General features: G+C 39.2%; 1 protein-coding gene across 1 annotated transcript in view; it reads right to left on the bottom strand.

The window, feature by feature from the left end:
• The window catches only part of SPHKAP (SPHK1 interactor, AKAP domain containing), a 97,404-nt gene extending 80,644 nt beyond the window's left edge, over positions 1–16,760 (bottom strand). Inside the window, exon 1 of the mRNA XM_035335255.1 lies at positions 16,528–16,760. Within this exon, the coding sequence (XP_035191146.1) occupies positions 16,528–16,544 (17 nt within the window). The 5' untranslated portion in view covers positions 16,545–16,760. The remainder of the gene's footprint in view (positions 1–16,527) is intronic.
• Positions 16,761–17,548: the final 788 nt, after the last annotated feature.

Genomic DNA, 17,548 nt, shown 5'->3' with positions numbered 1-17,548 from the left:
AGCTGCTCCCGAGTCCTTTGTCGGAGAAGGATAAAAATTGCATAAATGAGGTGAACACAAAACTAGTCTAATAGGTAGTTACTTCAGAGAATTGTCAGTTCTTTCCAACTGAATGCACATTGATCTTTCCTTGGACTCTCCTCGGGCTGCTGTTTGCCTAGGTGGATTCACTATTTGTCTAGTATTACTGCATGCCTGGCAGTCTGACGGGAACTGCTGTGCTGAGCTTCCCCTGGGCTGCTGTCTCCTGGAAATCCCACGTATTCCTGCGGTGCACATGCTGAGAAACTGCACAGTGTGTGGGAACAGTTTATCAAAAATGTGCTGCACAGTTGATCTCCACATGCAGAGCATGTTTAATGTGTGAAAATGTTGGATTTAGTGTCTGTGCCTGGACAACATGCACGGCACGTGCACAGGCTGTCAGGTTCCTAGTGGAAGTCTCACATTTACCCTGCCTGCACCAAGAAATTTGAGTTCAAATCAGGGCACGCCTCATCCAGCTGGCTCTCAGTTCCAGCAGGCTACCAGGAGAAAACTGTGTGCTGTGAGCACATACTAATGCAGGCCCTCCTGCTTGAGGAATGGCAATTGCAGGATATTAAAGCTTATATTTAGCTTTGTTTTTGTTTTTGAAGTGGAGTGACAATGTTAAAAATAGCAGAATATATCCTTTGGCTTATGGGCAGCGTCTTTCTAATTGCTGATTGTATTGTTACCAATTATTCGCTGAGTCCTATTAGCTGTGTATTGGTGTCTGTGCAAAGTAATTATCGCATCTAGAAGCGGCTTTAAATCTGTATTAATATTTCTGATTGGATTGTGCTCACTGTTGGACCAATGCATTTCTAAAGTGCTGTGGCCAAGAAATAGTGTCTCTGGCCCTAACCGTGAAGAAAATATTATAGAGCTGGCAAAAGGACTGCTGTTCTGCAATGAGAAAATATGCTTTGTATGAAACTGTTTTTCAAGAGCTAATGCTTTCTGGGTGCTGTCCAGAGTAAGTTTTCATCTTTACTACAAAAAAAGAATAATTCCTTGTAGATTAACATATTTTTAATATCAAAGACCTCCAATAGAAAATGAATTTCAGAGGCTCAGCTTGTGTTTTTAAGCTATTTGTTTTGTTGACTTTAATTTACACGCATATTCAGGAATTCAATTTATTTTCTAGTGTTTTAAGGCTACAGTAATGCTAATAAAACTGTTATCCTCTCTGACACAAATGTGAAAAGCATGGTGGGTTTTCATCTCTGTTGGCAGATCTGACGGTCTCTAGAGACTCATCACCAGAGTAGTCGTGTTGTTAATCTTTAATCAGGCCACAGAAATTCAGTGACAACAAAGATGTGTGTTAAGGTAAGAAGTTTTCAGTCTGGAAAAATGGAGACTGGCTCTGTTTGAGAAAGTGCAGATAATACGAAGATTATTATTAAGAAGCTTATCCTTGCATGTTGATATTCAAATGGTGAAAGCACTTGATATGGCAAAGGGCCTGACAAAACAAAATGTTTTATTAGACAGAGAGATTTCATCTGAGGACTACATTTCATGGCACCTGCCACTAAGCTTTCAGTTTTCCAAAGCTGAACAGTATTTATTTTCGAGTAGATAAGTAGTGGCAAGTTACTTGTTTCCTATCAGAATAGGAAGAGAACACTTTTTCAGAATTGATAGAAATCAAAACTGCAAATGTTAATAGAGTAAATTTACAAAAATATCTGTCATGCACATCTAATTTTAACTCTATTAAAATCAGCAAAAGTTTTCTTATTCTTTAAAAATTAGTTTAAACTCAGTGTTGCAGTGTTGCTGCTTATTGAAGTTTCCAAAAAGTTGCCTTCAGCTGTCAGCTGGTAATTGATAATTCAGTAATCCTAAAGTGTCTCATCTTTCACTTTCTCAATGGATTTTCTTCTCGTTGTGATTCTGTCATATTTGCACTCCTTATTATCTAAAGCATGAAAAATACTGGGCCAGTTCCACTCTTGCAGAGTGGGGTTGCATTGTAACCTTTGGAGCTGGGCTTACCAATTGGTCTGCAATCTACAAAAGCTTTGTTCTGTGTAAGTGGCTTCAAAGGCAGAGCAGGCTGATATTCTTGCAGGGGACTGAAATGATTTTTTTTTCTTATTCATAAAGCACACATCTTCTCCCTCTTAAGTGCATTTATTGCACCACACAACTGCTGTTTGTACATATGCTTGCTCTGTATCTGCACAAGAGTACAGTGCATGCATGAGAAATGTTAATTCTCTGCAACTTTTGAATTTGTTCCCTATGCATTCTGCCACACTTTCATGCCAGTAAAGCCTTTTGCACTCTGGATTTGCCCTAGGAAAGAGGCTTTTGGGGAGTACGCAGATGTTACCGACATAATGATACCATCAGTCTGCATCTTTCTCCCTAAGCGCTCTTGAGATGTGTCCCCCCTGCCCCCCTCCCCCTCCCCCCCTAAATAAATAAAAAAAAAGAATAAATAGCAATGAGACTCCTTTTGCATTGATTTCTGATTGCACTTTAAACCCATCCATATGGCATGGCATCTATGTTCTGGGTTTGGGTGTGTGTGCATATGCATGCTAACACTACTTCTGGACTTCTGGTGCTCAGTGCCCATGCCACCTGCTTGGTATTTTTTGGCAAATAATAGTCAGTCGTGTATAGTTCCTGACAGTAATATCATATGTAACTTTAATGAGCTTTAAATTGTGATGGGATTGTCTGAAATTTTGCACTAACACCTCAACCTGCAGGTCTCAGAGGCTTCTGTATTGTCTTTCCAAATGCATCTCTTGCTGGGGGTGGCTGTCAGGACAGAGCACCTCTACAATGCTTGCTTCTTTCTCTGAATTTTTAGTGCTGTTCACAGCTCCTGCTAGAGAGCTGCATATAAAATAGCACAGAGCTTCTGTTTCGCTTTTGGCTTGCCAAAACTTTTATACCTCAGAAATAAGGGGGCTACTTCACTGCACCTTTCCAGGGATGCAGTTCTCAATTCACTATTTATTACTGGTAAGGGAGAGAAAGGCAAGAAGCCTGGGCAGCAGTCCGATAAATGCAGAATGAGCACTGATCTGAATGCAGGCTGGAAGGCTGGACCTATACTGGTGTCTGATCTCTGACTGAAGGCCTTCTCCCCTCACTGAAGTCAATGGCAGTTTCATGAGTCTCTGTTCAAATCAGTATGCCACCTGCTTTCAGATTCCTAAAATTGAGAGCTAATTTTAAACTTAAATTTTCCAGCCAAATGCATGCAAGATTGCACTTGTACAGCTCTAACATCTGCCCCGTTAGCAGCTCAGTGTACTTCTGGGTGCAATCCAGGCAACCTGCGTGTCCACAGAGCAGGGCAACCCTCTCACCGGGCACTAAACCTGCCTTAATTGGAGTTTCGTCAGGAATCGTCCTATTATAATACAGTTTTTAAATGATGCTCCTCATAGCACAAAATGAACATCTATTCTTAATTTTAGTTTCTCTAGGCACTACCCTAATTTTTATTCTTGCAACATGCTATACAACTGATAAAGACTCAAGTGATACGGTCATAATTGGGCCCTGTTGGGTTGGATTGACTAGCAGCTGGGAATGTTCTGCAAGCCTAGTCAAGATGGTTATCTGGTGGCAGTAAAGGTGTTCTGAAGGGTTAGAATAGCTTGCTGGGTGGAACTATCCAGGAATGGATGTAAACCTCTAAGTCAGTTACTGAAGCAGTGGAAATGGCTGTTTCATGGTTTGTGCTTCTAATTCAACTGGTTCTTAACAATTCTTTTTGCTGCTTTCACCTAAAAATTCAGTTATTTTTCCTTTCAAATATGGCCATGAGTTTAAACAGAAATAATTTCTTTTTATGAACTCTGACAAGCTGTGCTATTCAGCCTTAATAAAACCATTTAAAACTTGTCAAGACACTCACATTAAAGGCATTTAATTTATTATTTATTGTCAAGACACCTGCATTGAAAATAGTTATTCTTTATCAATTGGTTCTTATTCAATCTTGTAGAAAGTAACTGTTTAGGCATATTTCTTTAAAACCACATTATACAGAAAAATGGCAATAGTAGAGCTTTTGCATTAAATTTTTTTCATTCATTTGAATAACTTAGATACATGTAATTTTACACAATTGCACAGGTGCCTAGAGCCTGCTTTCCCCGAGTAACCAAGTGGACTCGATGTACATACGCATCGTTCCTGGCACGGGGGGCAGGAGAGAGCTCTGCTCTGTGTGCCATACTGGAAATTTGGCTTCTAAGTTCTTACAAATATAGAGGCAAGATGTGACTTCATTCTTAATTTCTGGTTAATTTAAAGGAGAACAGCAGGAAATAATCCCAAGTCTGTACTAAGGTGTGTTCAGATGTGGTTGACTTGTGGCTGGAATACAAAGGCTGCTGCTGCCGCATGGTTCAGAGGAAGCTCCCGCGCTGCTTCCTGCCCTGTTGCAAACACAGACAGGTTCACATGAAACACTTCTTAAACTTGGCTGAGTTCTGTTTTGTATGCAGTATGGTGTTTTGCATGGTTTTCACACTACAATTCTGTTCTCAGCACCCCCCCCCCCCCCGCAAAAAAAAAGAAAAAAAAAACAACAACAACAAAAAAAACACACACAGACCCACAACAACTCTTTGTCTTGGGATATCAGCTGTGAAGTCCTTTAAGTTTTAGGAAAAAAATGGGCTATCATTACAGTTTAAATGGTGCTTTGGGCGTGGCTAAATCCTGTCTATCACCAGAAACAATCTGTAAATGTTCTATTTTTTATGGAGTCATGAAGCCTGTTTTTCTTGTCAGAAAACACTTGCTAAGAAGCACATTCTAGAGAAAAAAATAAAAACTGTGTGGGTTTATAACATGCCATAAGTACACGTAAATTACAGCATTTATCAAAAGCTCATTTATACTAGGCAGATTATAAAGCTAGTTATGCTGAGGGCTGAACTCGAGAAAGTGGCATTTTTTCTAAACTGATCATTTCTTTGGGTTTTCTTATTTTCTGTGTTGAGATCTCAGAGCCAACTCAATATATCATGTCCACATAATCCATCATAAATAGGGAAAAATATTTACTGCCTCAAAAAGCTACTTATTTATTAAAAGCTTTATTGTTATAGCAGCCAAGTTGTTACTCTTACTGCAAATTAAAACTCAGACAAGTATTTTTTTTGTCATCGTTCTGACTGTTCATCTGTAAATATGGTTTGGTTAGATGTGGAGATGTTTCAGAATGATAACATGTTTGTGCACAAATTCTGAACTCATCAGGGAAGCCACTGAAATTCTGTTGTTGTTTTCCGGAGGAAAAGAGAACAGTTGAGAGAAACGGGGAGTACAAGCAGACAGCACTAGAGAGAGAAACAGACCTGGGCTATATACACTGAGATCAAGGGTATGAAAGTTCAGGAGAAGAGCCGTGTTTATATGTAGGCATGCCTGTTACCAGTCTCCTCTCCAAATTTGCATTGCCCTTTAAAATCGCAGCGATGTACAGATGGGAGCAGTTTGATATATAGCCATCTATATAGCTACACAGAGAATCGTAGGATAATTCAGGCTGGAAGGGGCTTCAGAAGTTACTATAGTCACACAAAATCCCAAAGTATCTAAACAACTGCAGTTTTATAAATGTATAATGTAGTTTAAATGTTGCTATGCTGTGCAATTCTACAAAATATGCCTGGGAAAAACCATGGAGGATAATCCCCTTGTCTGAAGGTAACGTCAGCTCTACTTAAGCAACTCTCAGAAGCAGTTTCTCCAACATATTCTTAAAAACTCTCATTGCCAGATATTTCCGTAACTGCTGCAAGTAATCTATTTCTGTGCTTTAGAGCATTGGATAGGCAAAGTACTTCAGCATTATAGCAGTTAAGATGCCTTTGTACCACAATTCAGAAGCACAGAGTACTCATGGAGTTAAAACAGCAGGGGACAAATAGGCATATAGCGTCATTTATCTAACTAGCAAGTTCAAGGTATTCTTACTTCTGTGCTCCCAAACAGGTAAATTCTGCTATACTTATACTGTGCTTTGAACTGTCTGTGGTCATAGTAGAGTATTTATCTTTTAGGATGTTTCAGCTGGAAACTTTTTTAACTGAGCCTTACCAAGATATAATGGAAAAAATGACGAGAAAAGAGTGATTAGAAAACATACATTTACAAGCATACTTTAATCCAAGGACTTCTAGCAGAGGAATTGAGTGGAATTGTGCAAGGTATTTGCCTGCACTGTGATGCCAGTACTGTTATGCTTGTGAAAGTTAGGTAACTGTTAGCTGAAGTAGTTCATACGGCTGTGAAAACAGCTAATCCAGGAATTCATGCAATTCATATTTGTTGAGAAGGACTGAAGGCAAAGGCTGATGCATGATGTTAAAAATTGAAGAATTCTGCATGGGGCTTGGATTTCGGCAATAGCAGTGCAGAATTCAGCCCACTAACCCCTGTGTAAATTAAACCCTCTAAGCTTTCCAGAGCCCCAAGGTAGTTCTAGCTACTGCCAGCATTTTGCTGAAGAAAGGTTGCTTCATTATTCTGAAAAATGCCATCTGATTTCGACAGACTGGAAGCATAATGATGCCAGTAATGCTGTAAAAACCTCCATGTGAAAGTCTCATCTTTAGTTCTTTTTTGTGGACTTTCATGACATTGTGGGCAAAAATATGCGCTACAAGATTATTTATTGTGTTGTCACAGCCCAACCCTCTGCCGTTAACATCAGACAGGATTATAGGCATCAAAGAGAAATGAAAAGTCAAACTGCCCACTGAGTAACTCTATTGCGTTTTCTGTTTATTAGATGTGATGATATGATGAAATACTTTAATTCCTGGGCCGTCTAAGAGCAATCACTAGCAATTTATTTGATAGTGGTGTTTTTTTTTTTTTTATTTTATTTTTTTATTATTTTTAAGCTCAGTCTTTATTTCCAATCTTCACAAGAAGGGGTATTCATCTGCTGATTTTTTTCAAATTTACTTGGATTTCTGTGTTTACCAGCTTGTCTCTTAGACTGCCTAGGAGAGATGGAAACACCTTCAAAAGACTTTTGAGTAGGTGTTGAACTTTGGTGCTCTGAATCACGGTCTGGGAGAGCCTGCTGAAGCCTTTTTTTTTTCCTTGTCTTGCTAGGCAAATTGCTTCCTTTATGTAACGCTTGAAGACAAGGCAGTGTGACTCTACCCTTTGGTATAATGGGGCCCCTCTGGATGCTGACAAACTTCAGGTCACTTTTCTCTTTTCCTCCTTATTGTCCCTGAGACTAGGGTATGCATTCAAGGAGTAAAGTCTGGACAGACCAGCCTTTGGGGAAAAATAAAGGTAGAAGGTAATACAGGCTAGGACTCCATTCAAAGTCCTCTGGGACCTATCTACTTCAGGCCACCTCTCAATCTGTAGAACTTCAGCAACACACCCATTGCCTGTTCTTTACAGTATACAATCACTTAAGGTAGCAGCATAGAAATATTTGAAAAGAGTGTTTTTATTATTATTTTTAATAACAAAACATTGTAGCCAAAGATCTTGCCTCCAACAGAGTTCAAAAAACAGATCTCTAGAATAGAGCATGAGAACAAGACAAACACATACGGGTTGCATCCTCAAGTCATCCTCTTTGTTTTTCAGAGACATCCTGAGGTGATATGGTGTCTGCATTGATAGGAATTGCCAGTAGGTAACTCTTCCATAATCTTGTTCCTTTTCTCTTTAATCCATATATACTTTCATCACAATATGGCAAGGAGATCCACAGCTGTACCACTCTTCTTTAGGGAGAAAAAAAAAAAAAAACTACAACAAACTTTTGTTTGTTTTGAGTCTGGCTATTACTAGCTTCGGGGTTCTCATCATTTTGCAGACCTATCTCATATGTCTGTTACTTGCTTTTAAAGATTTCAAAGTCTTAGTCACTTACAAATGGTATTCCCAATCTTTTAAGCAATCTTGTTTTCCCTCTGTGAATTTTGATTAGCCCTGTATTTTGAGAGGAGGCGACCGGAATTGCATACAATACCTTTTCTTTACCCCCTTCCTCTCTTTACCTTTTCTGTCAGGTTTCAGGCTTTATTTACATGACATTTTTCAAAGGTTTAACATTTGTGCACACTTACCAATATGCTTTTTGCTGTTCCAAGCATGCTATTCTTCCAAATCTCAGGTTCCTGGTCTAGAGCCTTGAAGCACTGAAGAGTGACAAAGGAAAGGTTGTTGGCTTTGTTTGGGTGTGTGTGCGTGCATATGGTGGTGGTGGATTATTTTTTTTTTTAATAGTTATGTGTTTCATCTTTGGAAAATTGTCAAGGGTGGTTGAAATAGAAAATGGAAAATTTCAGCCACGTGCTAAATCCGGGAAATCCCTGTGTGAACGAAGCTGAATGAAGGTTGTGGATTGAAATGCGCTACCAGAGGCACTTTATTTGCTGCGCTGAAAAGGGGCTGCATGTAGAGATGAGCTGCCAAGTATAGGCCTCCTGCTCACTTTGTCTAACTGCTTGGTTGCTGTCTTTTTTGTTCAGTGGGTGAGGAAGCCGCTGAGAGGGTTCCTGTGCTCTTCCTCTTCTAGTGTGTTCCTGCAATGCAATTTGAATTTGCTGAAACAAAGTGCTTTTTATAGCAATAATAATAATGTTCATATGACCTCATGCAAATCAGTGCTGAACCTGGATACTTTCGTGCTTTTGCAGTATTTGAAATGTACTGCAGAGAAATGACATAGCAGCTTACTTTCTCATAGCAAAAGCCCTCTGGGCTGAATTTACAGGGCTCCTCTGCAAACTGCTGCAGAAGAGTAAATCCTGTTATGGGATTTTTTGAAGCCAGACTGAAGAGCTGACAAAAAGATGGGTCAGTTCAATTAGCTTTTTAAATGTAGTAATGTTTCATTCAGGGAAGGTGTGCTGGAATGATCAGCTGCCTGCAGTGCCCACAGGGCTGCCGGGACAAGGCTGCGGAGGCTGCTCTTGCAGCAGCGTGGCGTTGCTTCAGGCAGGCAAAGGACTGTTCACTTCTCTCCGTGATGGGCGTGAGGTGAGTGCAGTGACTCCATGGTGCAGTTACTCAGATCTTGTTTGATTTTGTGATTAAAATGAGCAGGCATCTCCCAAAGGATTTTTTCTGGTGATCTTTCTGCAGAGGGTCTATGTGAAAAATGTCAGATTCTTGACAGATGTGTAGCTGCTGTCCTAATTGTAACGTAATCACCATGCAAAGCATGCAGTGGCTATCATGTTCACACAACTAGTTATAGCATAAGCTGACTACAAACATTTTAATTGTTCTGTCAAGAAGAACTTCACTGGTGATGTGGCAGAGGCCCTGATTGGGCACATTTTGGTGCTAATAAGCTGTGTCAAAATGCCAACCTCACCGAAGCTGGTACAACTGCTGTTTGGACTGTATGTGTCTGTGCAGAACTGGGACCGAAGTGATAAAGTAACTACAGGTTTCTCCCCTGACTTTACTCCATTGAATCCCCAGAACACAGACTGTGAATTTGGTCACTTAGTAGGTCGTCATGGCTCTACAAGCTGCAGAAACAGAAGTAAAAACTTGTAAATGAACCAGGACTTTGAAAATGTGAGTGCTAAGGGTTCACGAAAGAGAGCTGCTTCCTAGGAGCTCTGGGTGAGCTGCAGCAGTACCTGGTGAGTCCTTAGCAGCAAATCCCAGGTGCTTAAAGATGGCCTGGGGCCTGGGATGATGATATGGCTCAGAAAGCAAGAGCTACTGCTGCTAGCATAAAGATGTTGGAAACAAAATTTGAGTATTTAGAAAAAGCGTTGGAATATAATTTGTCTAACAGCAAGAAGTTACTAGATTTTCATATTCAGGCTAATATGCTTTTGTCTAGGCCATTATTAAAAATGAATGCAGAGGGAAGGATAAATGAAGAGAAAGATAGCTAATCCTGACCAAGAAAAACATTGCAAGGAATGGTTTTGGATTTTCATGTTAGGGGGTGAGGGTATGGGACGATGAAATAGTGCTGTTAGTCATTTGTATAATTGCATTTTCCTCCCACATGCATGAAGATGATATAAAAGATTGATCTGAGACCCATTGTTAGGATGACTGTTGGACCCAAAACAAAGTTATGGTGAGTGAAGGGTAGTGAAGAGTGGCTCTACAACGTTCAGAGAAATGAGCTGAGCTATGCCAAAACCAATTTTACATGATGTGCTTGTGGTTATCCATGTTGGTATGCACCACTTTAAATCTAGTCCTGTGCTCAAAAGGAAAAATTGCTTTCTATTACAGGCTAAATCTAGTTATAACAGGGGTTAACAACCTTCTGCTTCAACATCATGAATGTCAGTCATGTTAGTCAAACGGGTATCTAGGGTTCATGTGCATTTCCAATGGGTTAATGATGCCAGGGTCTAAAAAGGATTTTCACGCAGAAGTACCATTTCAGTGAGAAGCCATTGCACATCTGTTAATAGCACAGCTCTCACATAAAAGATATTTACAACTAAAGGGAAGCGCTTATAGAGGTATGTAGTTCTCCTCTTGAAAACAGAATGGCTTAATGTGTTACTCTGCATTGAGAAATTGAGTATGGACTTGGACCTGATCTGTACTAGAACACTGCAGATGTGGATTTCTACTTGTGTGGAGTTTTTCGCTTGTTCATGTTGGCAGATGAAGGCATGTTTATTTAAATGGTTGTCTTGGCCTTTAGGTTAGACAATGCACAGATTAATATAGACCAAGAACAGAAACCTGGTAAAGTATTTGACTTCATAACATAAAAGCTACGGAGGAAGATAGCAAGGTTATACATTTCAGCAAAGAAAGTAGGAAAAAAAAAAAGTTGTGCTTTTAAACTTCCACCTGCAGCTTCCTGGTTTCATTCTGTGCTTCCTTCCACCCTCTCATCCTGGCTCACATCCCACCTGCTAGCTTGTTTTCCTTGCCATATTGCCTGGGTGATAGGAGCATTGAAAACCAGGAGGCTGCTGCACATTTCTGCTTGCAGTTCTGTGCCTGTTGCCTCAACTGCCTAGGCTGTAGCTGCTTGGTGCCAGGAGACTGCATGTTCATGAGCTGGAGGGTAGCTGCTAAGGAGTATTTTTTGCAGAAATGATTGAAACATAAGTGGCTGATGACAAAGAAACACCTATACAAAGTGAGCTACTTAAGAAAATGGTTGTGTAGTGAATTTTGTTAATGGGGCAAAAGAGAAATTTTTACTAATGTCAGTATTTATAAATGACTGAATTACTTCTGATTTAGTGTTTAAAATATAGATTATATATTTAAAAATAAGTAAAATTTGCCATTGTGGTGCAGATCACAGAATGGTAGAGATTAGAAGATAATGTGAGGAAACTTAATCTCTGTTTTCTGAAATAAGTTATAAAATTGACTGATACTTTCATTATAGTAGTTGTACATTATAGTGCTAGATATAATGTTACTTGTAGGCAGCATTGCTTGCTCTGATCATTATTTTCATTTGCGTTCCTCTGTATGATTTAGCCCATGGGCTTTCCCAAAGAATTTCTTTCAGCTGCAAGAATACCTCTAGTTTCATATATTCCTACCCTGCCCTGCTTTTTCCTCATGAAATTCTTACTGATGGGAATCTCTATATTTTGCAGTTTGCTTGTGCATTGCTTAAAAACATTGTGTAGTACAGTACCACCAATGAGACCTTAGAATAAATTAAATATATGTTTATTATGAACTGTTTGCTTACTGCTGTTTACGGATTTGCTTGTAATAATGAATTTTGGCAGCAGAAAGTGAACACAGTCATCTTCCCTCTTTTGGGGGAGGGGATTTAAGGACAGAGATTTCTGTGTAACTACAACTGTATATCAAACTTGCCGAAGGAAAATAAGGTTTGTTTGCTAACATTCTCATGACCAAAAATATAAAAATAACCAATATATGACTGCATGTAGAACATTGTTTTGTTTGGTTTTAGAGGCAAGCTGTTGTTTTTGGTGAGTTAAACTACTCTATGAACCTTTCTTTGGATAGCTGTTGGAGTCTGCTGTATTTGCAATGTGAAGAGCAGTGCAAAATAACAAAACTCTTCAAGACTAATTTTTGTGATATGGTCATCCACACTAACAAGTGAATTGAATTATATTCATACCAGTTCTGTTGGAAAAGATCTGTAATAAAATTGCCAAGTATAAATTTCAGTATTAGCTACTCTAAGGACTTGGGAAAACAAATAAATCCACCAGACTGTTTCAACAACCAGGAGCTTAAAAAAAAAAAAAAAAGTGTTTTTCTTCCTATATTCACCTCTGAATTTTTTTAGTCTTTGGTATTTACTTTTTCTCTTTCATGAAAATTATAGTGTTCTTTGTTTCTAATGAAAGGTAAGGTTCTCAGCTAATGCTTCATGTCAGAAGCTAAGCCTTTCAGAAACAAACCAAATAGCACAGAACTTGAAGGAACATGAAGCACAGAGCATGAGGAATACTGTCATGACATTGCACAGGAGTGTTTATCAAACAACCCTATCAATATTATGCTTCCAGCCTTGCTCTACACTCCTGAATTCTAATGTTTAAGATTGTAGTTTCTTAACAGTTCAGCTGTACATGTTATTTACCTGTTACTGAAATGGAACAATCTTGCATTAAATTTCTGAATTATGAATTCAGGATTGCCAGATGACATGTGAAGGAAACAAAGATTAGCAAACAAAGGTTCCTTTTTTTTTTTTTTTTTTTTTTTTTTTTTCCTCCCTGTTCTGGTGCAGAATTCAATTCGAAGCTTTATCTCTAAAGATCTAGCCTCCTCCTCATATGGCTCTCTCAGTCCAGATTTATTTTGCTATTCAGTTTGGTTTACAAAGATACAAATCCTGTCAGGCTGAGCTCCAGTCTCCTTCAGCTTTATGGAATGTTTCCAAAGGAAATGTTGAAATAGACTTCATCTGTTACTTGAACCTCAATAGCCATTGTCTGGTCTCAGTGCCTGGTCATAAATTAACTTGGTACTTTTAGATATTTAGATTTATTTATTTTTTTTTCTGTGACCTTGTTCTGAGTTCTAGGGTGTGGAAGATGCTCAGAAATGGTCTTATTACAGAGATCAAGGCTTACTTTTGTAAACAAAAATACTACTTCGCCGGCCCCCCCCCCACCCCAACATTAAGATATCTGAACCATGCTTGGGGTATTCATCTTGCTTGCACAGTAGTCTGATGGCCACCCTACTGTGAAGCATTTTCCTGGCATGGATGAGCTATAAAAGGTGTTTTAAAAAGAGATTTAATTACTATGATTTGTTTTAGATCCTCCTGCTTGCCGGAGCTCTGTAGTGCTAAAGATGGGCTAACTACTGTAAGAGCTTTTACATCTAGTGGAGGAAACCCGTGGCCTGCAGTCAGTGATAGGTCTAACCTATGTTAAATATGTTCTGAAATAAATCAATATAAAATACAGTGTGCTCTCTAACAGGAGAAACACAAATGGCCCTATTTAGCATTAGAAAAAAAAACAAGCAAATAAAAAAAAAAACAAACACAATGTATAGCTCAGCTTCTCAGCAATTTCTAACAGGAATGACTACATAAAATATATCTGATCTAGTTCTTATCTAAGTGAACAGAAGACTTAACACATTTTCATGAGAGCAGGGTCATAAAACAGAGTTTAAAAATATTTGCATGCCTTTTCCTTCCATGTCCACAAACCCTCTTCCTGGGTGGTGACTTGAACCCTGCTGAGCTCAGGGGCACAGCTATGGTGACCTCTGGAGTGCCTGGGCTCGGGTGATGTGCCGGCTCTGGCTGTGCCCCTCAGCTCCTCACAAGTGCCTTCCTGGGCCTCAGATGTGAGGGTGTCCCCTGCTGAGGGAGTCCTGGGCACATTCCCCACAGACGTGGCTGAGGTACCCATCTCTCAGGGCAGGAGCCAAAGTGGATTCCCCCTAATCCAGGTGAGCTGTTGTTGGGTCGGATTCATAGGCAAGTGATGTGATGTCTGTGAGTAGAGCACCACGGGGTAATCGAGTGTCAGAGCCTCAAATCCACCTGGTTGTGCCCTCACCTTGAGAGAGGGGAGAAATGGCGGCGGGGAAGGGAACCTTCTGGAAGGGAGACAGAACCTCTCCGCCTCATAAATCATACTTAGAAAGACTTGGATATTCTAGCAATGGCTTTATCTTACCTAGGAGTGAGTCCTTGCTTTTTTTTGTTCCTTGTTTTCTTTCAAAAATCTTTTTTAAAAACAAAACAAACAACAAACTAAAGTTGCTGTTCCAGTTCCTCTGGAGACTTGGAAGGAAATGCGCTTTCCCTGAGTCACAAGCAAGTTTGGCGTGTGGGTGAATGACATTATTTAGGTAAATAAATGATTCCCTCTTTTAGTTATGAGGGGAAAAGCCCTGTGTGTTTCTTTTGTAAACAACCAAAAGCACAAATGGAACATTATTGGAAAAGGCTTAAAATCTGTGGGATTTTAATGCAACTAATTTATTTAAAGGCATATGCCTAAACGTAATGACAGAAAGGGCACTAAAATGCCTTTCATTAAGGAAATATTAAATTCTGCTTTTCTCCATTGTTGTATAAAACTCACAAACTGTGGGCAGTTAGGTGCTGGCAAGGCAGCAGCCGTGACAAGTTACTCAGCAGTCGATGCGACTGCATCAGTGAGCGGGTGACATGGCACGCAGCTGAATGACTTCTGTTCACAAACTACGTCCCAGAGTAAAGAACAGCCACCAGAGACTGAAGCATGTGCAAAACTTCTCTCAGTCTAGGGCCTGGAATGCAGATTGGGTGTTTTGCTATGAGGTAAAAGTTCTGCTTTTCTACTCCAGAAGATCCCAGAAACCCACCTAGCAGGTGGCGATAATGAGTTTATGACTGTAATACTAACTCTGAGAAGCCCGAGCATGATCCAGAAATCATGGTGCACTCCCCTCCCTTAAAGGTTAAGGGAGATTCTATGCTTCTGTGAATTTATATCTCATACAAGCCCCCTCATCAGTGAATATGTTTACTGGAAGTTTTACATGTGGAGGCAGAAATTACTTTATGGGTCATACTCTGAAATGGCCCTCAGGCCCATCAGCCATTGGCCTCGGTGCTTACAGCAGTGCTGCTGTGGGATGATGATCTTTTAGATCCATAAAATACTGTCTTCCTTGAGGAGGCTGTTGTTAAGTGCACTGGAGTGTTATCAGAGGAAATAATCTTAAAGACAAAATAGTTTGGCATATTGTGTTTTATTTTTTTAATTATTATTATTATTATTTTTTAAATGGGAGGTATTGGCACAAAGTTGCATGTTTTTGCAGCCTCAGGAGAGCTCAGCAGGCTGCCTTTAATTTTTTTTTTTTTTTTTATATTCAATTTTGTTGCTGTTGCTGTGGTAGTTGAATCTGTTGTGTTCAATACAAAGTGCGATACTACACTTACTCAATGCATGGCCTCAAGCTGGCATCTGGATCGATGTTGTCATATTAATAAAGAAAAAAAAAACACAGGAAAAAAAGGTTTCTTCTGAAATAAAGTGAATGATTAAATTGTCATTCTTAACTTAGGTGCCATGTTATTCTACCATAGTCCTTTTAATAGTCATTGGTGAGCGGTGGAAAGGATGACCAATGGTTAGGGATTTCATACCTGACATTTTGTTCAATTTGGTCTGGAATTATTTTATGAAAAAAGTAGCTTACCTACTACGTTTGCATTCAGCTATGAAACCCCTCAGTACCCTATTCCTCTTTATGCAGGAAATTACTCTTTAATAAAGACATTTATGACTTTTCATTACTGTAAATGATAGACCTGTCTCTGTGTTCATACATCCTAACTGAAATGTTCCCAGTCAGCTGCTCTAAGAATATCTGCCCTTTAAACTCATCTAGATAAAAACCCTAGTTCTTTATTTTTGATGTGGCTCACACTTTTCATGGAAAAAGCTAATTATATTCCACAATAATCTAAATGTATTTCTTCCAGATTTAGTACTTATTTTGGGACAGTATCTCCCACAATGTTTGCCACTTTTGTATTCAGTTCTCATCACAGTTTTGCTAGGTGCACAGGATGATCTTCAATAAGGAAATGAAGGGGACCTCAGACAGACTGAAGGTGTCTCATGTTCTTTAGCAAGGTAGTGCTTTATCAGAGTCCATAACAATGGATTCAAATACAGCAATATGTCACTAATGCAAGGTTCTTGCAGAAAACAAAACAAAACAACATTTTTTATCAGAGGCTGGACAGCTATTGATTTGGGAAATGGGGACAGTGATGGGGATGAGTGATTTCTAACATAATGGAAGGAATAAACCTAATACAAAACTCTTTTGCTTTATGCAGTGCATGATGGTAAGATTAATACATATCTTGTTGCTTCATCAAATGAGAGTCAGATTATGCATGCACTAGAGAAATGGGATTAGCTATACCAAAAAGAAACGTCAAAAACATTAGCCCAATTTTTCATGCTTTAGTAGTGTAGAATTATTTTCATATATTCAAGAAGTACTAATAGAAGAGCAGGAAAAGAAGACGGGGAAAAAATCTCTTATCAACAGGCTGAAGCCATGGTCTTGGGCCATCCTGGCAAGATGGGAAGGAATATGGATTCAGAACTCTTCGTGGCAGTCAGGCATCCTGTATTTTTCTTGACCCTATGTGATCAATTTGGTCCTTTGTCAGGAAGGTTGCTAAGCACACAGAGAGACCTCTGACATGAAATGGAGACAGTGGTTTAAAGAATCTGACAAGCAGGCTTAGAGAGGATTAATTCAAACATGTACCTCTCCTCTTCAAAGCAGTCGTGTGATGAGAGGAGACCAAGAGAAAATGCTTAGTACTTCTGTAGAAGCAGATACGGGTTCCTGATATGTAAGCTGGCTTGTGACTCGAGGAGGACAACCTATGTTTTATGATACTTCTCTCAATCTTTCTATTTCTATTCCATTTTTTTCACTCTAAGAATGCAGTGCAGAGGAAGGTGACCTGCTAAGCTTCTCCCAGCTTGCTATGCTATCCCAGTTTTTGAAGAACTGCATCATAAAGAAAGCGATACGTTTAGCTCATGGCTGCTGTTTGGTCATCATTAAGAATCACTTGCTTCTCCATGTTAAGTTATTTTTTTTTTTTTTTTTTTTTTTTTTTCCTAATTTGATTGATGTAATTTACATGTTAACTTCTGGTTCAACTGCACTTACAGGTGCATCTTAGTATCTCTCTGTGCATAATGGTTCAGGAGAATTTATACAGTTCATGTTACAGCTTCAAAGAAACAAGATGTTGCAAGTTGATTTAAATGAAAATATTAATGCACCAGAGAGTTGCCTGGGCAAAATTTGCTGTGAGTTCTGTAATCACTGCATTTATTTCTTCATACAGGGAATTTCACCTACTCACACTTCATTTATCAGCATGTTCAATATAATCCTCACAGGCTATGAGTATTGCAGTACTTGGATTTTTGTTTTTGAGCATGACTTGTGTTTCTGCTATTACCTGGAAATTAGTGTGACATAATTTCTTTAAATTTCTTTGTGTCAGAATTGGTTGTATCATTTTAAAGGAAGAAGCCCA

The sequence above is a fragment of the Oxyura jamaicensis genome, chromosome 9 (genome assembly GCF_011077185.1).
Source record: "Oxyura jamaicensis isolate SHBP4307 breed ruddy duck chromosome 9, BPBGC_Ojam_1.0, whole genome shotgun sequence".
Taxonomy (NCBI): Eukaryota; Metazoa; Chordata; class Aves; order Anseriformes; family Anatidae; genus Oxyura; species Oxyura jamaicensis.
This window is presented reverse-complemented; position numbering and strand designations above follow the sequence as displayed.